Source organism: Emydura macquarii, unplaced genomic scaffold, assembly GCF_026122565.2.
Source record: "Emydura macquarii macquarii isolate MOO-44397 ecotype Brisbane River unplaced genomic scaffold, CSIRO-AGI_Emac_v2 contig_791, whole genome shotgun sequence".
NCBI lineage: Eukaryota > Metazoa > Chordata > Testudines > Chelidae > Emydura > Emydura macquarii.
The window spans coordinates 1,470-7,381 of record NW_027130928.1 but is presented as its reverse complement, the minus strand read 5'-3'; the positions used below and the strand labels follow the sequence as shown (position 1 = coordinate 7,381).

The following is a 5,912-nucleotide window of genomic DNA, read 5'->3' as shown; positions in this document are numbered from 1 at the left end:
AAGAGCCCCCAACCCCCTAAACATCTTTGTTGCCCTCTACTGGATTCTCTCCAATTAATCCACATCCTTTCTTTAGTGGGATGCTTAAAATTGGACACAATACTCCAGATGGGGCCTCACCAGTGCCGAAAGGATGGGAATAATCACTTCCCTCGATCTGCGGGTAATGCTCCTACTAATGCAGCCCAATATTCTGTCAGCCTTCTTAGCAACAAGGGCACACTCCTGAGTCATATCCAGCTTCGTGTCCACTGTGACCCCCAGGTCCTTTTCTGCAGAACTGCTGCCTAGCCCATCGGTCCCCAGTCTGTAGCAGTGCATGGGATTCTTCCATCCTTTATCTTTGAATCTGTGATATTTCTATTAAACAGACTATTTGTTTATTTTGAGCCCAGTCTCTGTGCAGTGTGTGTCCCAAAATGAACTGATAATTGAGGTCAGATTTTATGGCTTTTTGGGGGAGGAAACAGAGGGAAAACTCCAAGTGTCTGCTAGTTAAGAATTCAGATAATCTGATTTGGGGAGACTCAGGACTGGAAGGGATTGTTGGGACCTGGTGGATAGTAGAGTTGGGCACCTTGTGATGGCAGAGGGGAAAAAGAGTCAAAGATGGAGGAGAGTGAGGAATGGTGAGAATCAATAACCATACAGATGGAAAAAAGGTCTGAGAACATATAAGAAATCATCAGCACTGGTGACATGGAAGTCACAGAAAGGCCGAGTGACAGAGTATGTGGGGATGACAGGTAATTCTGAAAGAGATCAGGAGATGATTAAAGAGATTTAACTTAGCAATGGAGAGGGCAGTGGTTGGTGCTGGAGTGATAAGACATCAGCTCTGAGGAACTTCTGAAACTCTGAACTTCCTCAAGCTTGATATATAGTAAATTGGGACAGAGCACCCTTGATTAACAAGGAGACATCCTTTCCCCCTCCTGTCACACAGGTCTAAAGTCATTGGCCCAGGCGATCACATTCTGCAGATGTATTTTCCCACTTTGTCACAAAGTTCTTTGGTTTTCACCCCATAAATGATAGGGTTGAGCATGGGGGGGACAAGGAAATGGAGGTTGGCCAAGAGGATGTGAACATGGGCAGCATTGCCCTTACTGAATCTTTGTGTTATGGCAGTGAAGAGGAAGGGAGTATAAGACATCAGCATCACACAGATGTGGGCTGTGCAGGTGTTGAGGGCTTTCTGGTGGACTTTCTTGGAGAAGATCCTGAGGACGGCCCTGATGATCAGCCCGTATGACAGACCAATGAGTGTCAGGTCTAACCCAATGTTCACAACTGTTATCACCAGGCCGTACGTCCGGTTGATTCTGGTGTCCCCTGACGAGATCTTCACCACAGCGATGTGCTCACAGTACGTGTGGAGGATAACGTGGTTGGCACATAATGGCAGCCTACGCAGAAGCAGGGGCAATGGCAGAATCAAGAGAACAGCTCGTATCAAACCCACTAGCCCTAGCTTAGTGATTCGTGCGTTGGTGAGGATGGTGGTGTATCTCAGAGGGTCACATATGGCAATGTAGCGATCAAAGGACATTATCACGAGGATGGCTGAGTGTGTAACAGCAAACACATAAAGAAGGAACATGTGGGTGAGGCAGCCATCCACAGTGATGGCTTTGAAGCTGAACCAAAATATGCACAGTGCCTTCGGCACAACAGAGGTCGACACGCCGATGTCTGTGAGTGCCAGCATGCAGAGCAGCAGGTACATGGGCTTGTGCAGTGTCTGCTCTTTGCTTACAACAAACAGAACGGTGAAATTTCCTGATAGGCTGATGAGGTAGAACATAGAGAAAGGGATGGAAATCCAGATGTGAGCAGCTTCCAGGCCCGTGATGCCATTTAGGATGATTGCTGGCGGGCCAGAGGAGATAAGGTTGAAAGCCTCCATGAAGTGGTCGAGTCACTGATCAGGATGTGAGATGCTCAGAATCCTGTGAATTGAGAAAATCCCAGTGAAGGGTGTTACACACGTTATAACATAGAAAATGGTAAATAACTTAGAGTTACAAACAATTTAGAAAGGGGAATGAGCAGTGGGGTGGCAACATTATTCTCTGGTGATTGGCACTGATGAGGCAACATTTGGAGTATGGTGTCCAGTTTTGGGCACCCCACTAAAGGAAGTATGGGGAGAAATTGGAGGGAGTCCAGTGGAGAGCAACAAAAAATTATTAGGGTGCTGGGGAACATGGATGGATGGAGCTAGGCTGTTCTCAGTATGGTTCTCAGATGAAAGAACTAAGAGCAATGGCCTCAAGTTGCTGTGGGGAGGTCTAGGTTGGATATTAGGAAAATCTTTTTCACCAGGAGTGTTCTGAAGCACTGGAATGGATTATCTAGGGAGGTGGTAGAATATCTCTTACTTGAGGTATTTAAGCTGTGACTTTAGAAATCTGAGGCTGGGATGATTTAGTCGGGTTTGTCCTGCTTTGAGCAGGGTCTTGGACAAGACTGAGGTCCCTTCCAAACCTAATATTTTATGATTCTGTGATTTCCATGTGGCACCAAATTATTTAGTCCAGTCCAGAATTGTTCTCAAAGGGAGCTAACCAAGCTTGGTGAATGAAGAGCATGATGGGAGATGACATTTGATGTCAATAAATGCAGCGTAGATACCTACTAGAGGGAAAAACCTGAACTCCTCCAACACTGAACAAGGTTCCAACTTCACTGTCTGAGCTCAGGAGAGGGACCTGGTGTAATGGTTTACAGCTCTGTGAAACCCTTCTCAAAGTGCAAGCATGGAGAAAAACTAAGGAAAATGTTGGGACACAGGAGGAGTGGGATGGGAAATAATACCAAAAAGACAATGTCATGAGATCAATCAGTGAATTGTTCACCCTCCTCTGGACTCCCTTGTGCACTTTGGAGCACGCTTCTCAAGCAGGGCATTTCAGAGCTAAAGGGGTTCAGGGAAGGGTAATGGGAAAGATCAAGGGCCTGGGGAAACTCTCCTAGGGAAAGAGGTTCAAAAGCCTGGGATTGTTACCTGAGAATGGAAAGATATAAGAGCGGATTTGAGAAGAGTTTTATAGAATATAAAAAGAATAGTTTATGGGTTTTGTTCTTTAACACAGAATAGTAAGATATATAGCTTGGGAAAAGGGCTTGGAGGCCCTGATAAGGGCTGTCCGGGCACTAGCACAGCACAAATAGAGGGGAAACATAAAAACAAAAGCTGACCAGGTTGACTACACCCGGCTGAGTGGCGCCTGGAAGTGCCTGCAAGTCAGGATGACTCCGCAGAAATGCTCACTGATCATGTCATATGACAAGGAAAAGTGACACTGTTCACTGATTGGTTACATACTGACCCAAAAGTGACACTGTTCACTGGTTGGTTACATACTGATTTAACTGATCAGTTTGGTGATCAGTTTGAGGGTATTTAAACCCCCTGAAGTCAGTCGCACTTTGGACTGCAGCCTGCTGGGATCCTCGATAGCTGGACTGAGCCCTTCTATGAACCAGCAGCATCCAAGGGACGGCTAACACTTATCAGAGTCAACTCGGCCCAAGGGGCTTAAGGAAAGAAGCACTTTTGGTAACCTATGAAAGTAGCACTTGCTTTAAGATAACAGACGACCATCAGTCTGTCTAGCTGTCTGTGATAGAGTAACTAGGATTTTACAAGCAACCATCTGTCTGTAAGCATTGGAATAGCTGAGAGTTTGCAAGTGACCATCTGTCTGTAAACATAAAATGAGCAATAGTAAAATTGTGTACTATGAGAAATGATTGCATGCATAGAAAAATATTAGGCCTTTGTAACCTTCTTTGGTTTCATGTTTGTATTGTTTATGTTTATGCTCTTTACTTGATATTAATGACTAAATAAATGAGCCATATTGCTTCAGTTAAAGCCCTGTTTGTATTCTTGTTCGGTCGCCACCACCCCTTTGGTTGAGGCAACTCCTCTGCTCCCGGAGACCCGCGATACTAAAGCTAAGGCCTTTCAGGCCTCTCTGAGTTCACGAGTTTATTAAATACTGACTTGTAGAGAGTATATCAAGAATGTGTTCTTCCTGTCTCATAACACAAGATCAAAAGGACATTTAATTAAACTGAAACATGGCAAATTCAAAATTATTTACTCAGTGCATAATAAAACAAAAGGAACTCATTTCCACTAGATTAAGTTGGGGCCAGGAGCTAAGTAAGAATCTGAAAAGATTTTTGGACATCTACCTGGATAGTAAGAATCTTCCTTTACAATAGTTACAGCTAAATAAACATTGGAAAGCCTGTGCGCCTGCATGTCTCAGGGCACAAGCCAATCTCTGGCTATTGGGTGTTAAGATGACACTCTCATGATGGTCAGGTTATCCCCCAACACACTCTTCAGTAACCCCAGGGGTTGTTGGTCTCAGAGAGAGGACATTTGACTAGATGAACCATAGATTTGATCTACAATGGAATTCCTTTGTTGGATATGAACCAATTTTTCCTCATGGAAATATACATTATCATGCCATGCTGGGACTTTGTGCTCTGTCACTTCCCTTGTTTCTTTTGGTGAGACATGTTCTAGAATTCATCCATCTGTCTCTGAGACATAACAAGTACAGTGGTTTTGTTATTCTGCCTCATTCACTGACAAGGGTAAGCAGAGACACTGTCAGGAACCCAGCTACTTACCCAATACGAATACGATAAAGTTTGCAGATGCCACAAAAAAAATTGGGCATTGCAAATAATGGAGAGCACAGGTCACTCATTACGAGTCATCTGGATTGGATGGCAGACTAGGTTGAAACAAAGAATATGTGTCCTAATAAAGCTACTTAGATGTATATATCTTAGAACAGAGAAGGTAGGTGATGATTACATAATGGGGGATGCCATTGTAGGAAGTAGTGACACTGAACAAGATTTGGGGGCAAGAAGGAGAAAATTGCTAAACATGAGCTGCCTGTTTGACCCTGTGGCTGAAAGAGCTAATGTGATCCTGGGATGATAAACAGGGGAATCTCAAGTAGAGGAGAAAAGTTATTTTACCTCTTTCTTTGTCAGTTGTGCAACTTCTGCTGGAAAATGTTCCAGTTCTGGTGTCAACAATTAAAGATTCATGTTGATACACAGTGAGGATTAAGGGATGACTTGATAACAGACTAGAAGTGCCCACATAGGGAATAAATTTTGAATAATGGGTTTTTCAGGCTAGCATAGAAAGGTCTAACACTTTCCAATGGCTGGAAGTCGAAGTTAGACGAATTCTGACTATAAATAAGATATACACTTCATAAACAGAGAGAAAAATTAACCATTGAAGCAGTTTAACAAGCATCATGGCAGATTCTCCATCACTGAGAATTTCTAAACCAAGGTTGGATGTTTCTCTATAAGCTCTGCTCTAGGAATTCCTTTGGGGGCAGGTCTCTGGCCTGTGCGATACAGGAGGTCAAACTAGGTGATCACAGTGGTGCCTTCTGGCCTGGGTCTCTGTGAACAGGTCCCTGCAGCACAGACAGGAGTCAGATGAAGCATTTTGTCTGCAAGCTGGTGCCTGAGCCTTACTGAAGACATTTTTTATACTCATTGAGATTAATGGCCAACAGAGCTGGCTAACAAATGATCCCAGAGAGTCCCAGGTTTAGCATCTGTATCCCAGTGGCTGACTGTGTCAGCCAACTGTCAGGGGCTACTGCATGTGGCAGCTGTATTTATCTAGTCACTGACATTACCCAGAATTGCCAATTCTCATTATATAATGTGCTTGCTCATTGTTCCTGTGTAGCAGTCTCCAATGCCCCATGCAGACTTCATTGGTGGGAAAGGAAGGAATGGAGGAGGAGGAGCTTACACAGCCTGTCTGGAGGCGAAGGGAACTGCAGCAGCAGCTCAGCATGTCCAGGAAAGGAGAGAGGGACAGACCTCAAAGCTTTTGATAC

The 5,912-nt window shown here is 44.3% G+C and overlaps 1 protein-coding gene across 1 annotated transcript; it reads right to left on the bottom strand.

The window, feature by feature from the left end:
* Positions 1 to 970: 970 nt before the first annotated feature.
* On the bottom strand, positions 971 to 1,909 carry LOC137149624 (olfactory receptor 52P1-like). Its single transcript, XM_067543152.1, has one exon. The coding sequence runs from the start codon at positions 1,907 to 1,909 to the stop codon at positions 971 to 973; it is 939 nt and encodes a 312-aa protein (XP_067399253.1).
* Positions 1,910 to 5,912: the final 4,003 nt, after the last annotated feature.

Excerpts from the sequence above, each read along its gene's own strand:
- LOC137149624 (XM_067543152.1), bottom strand. The coding sequence starts at position 1,909 with ATGGAGGCTTTCAACCTTATCTCCTCTGGCCCGCCAGCAATCATCCTA.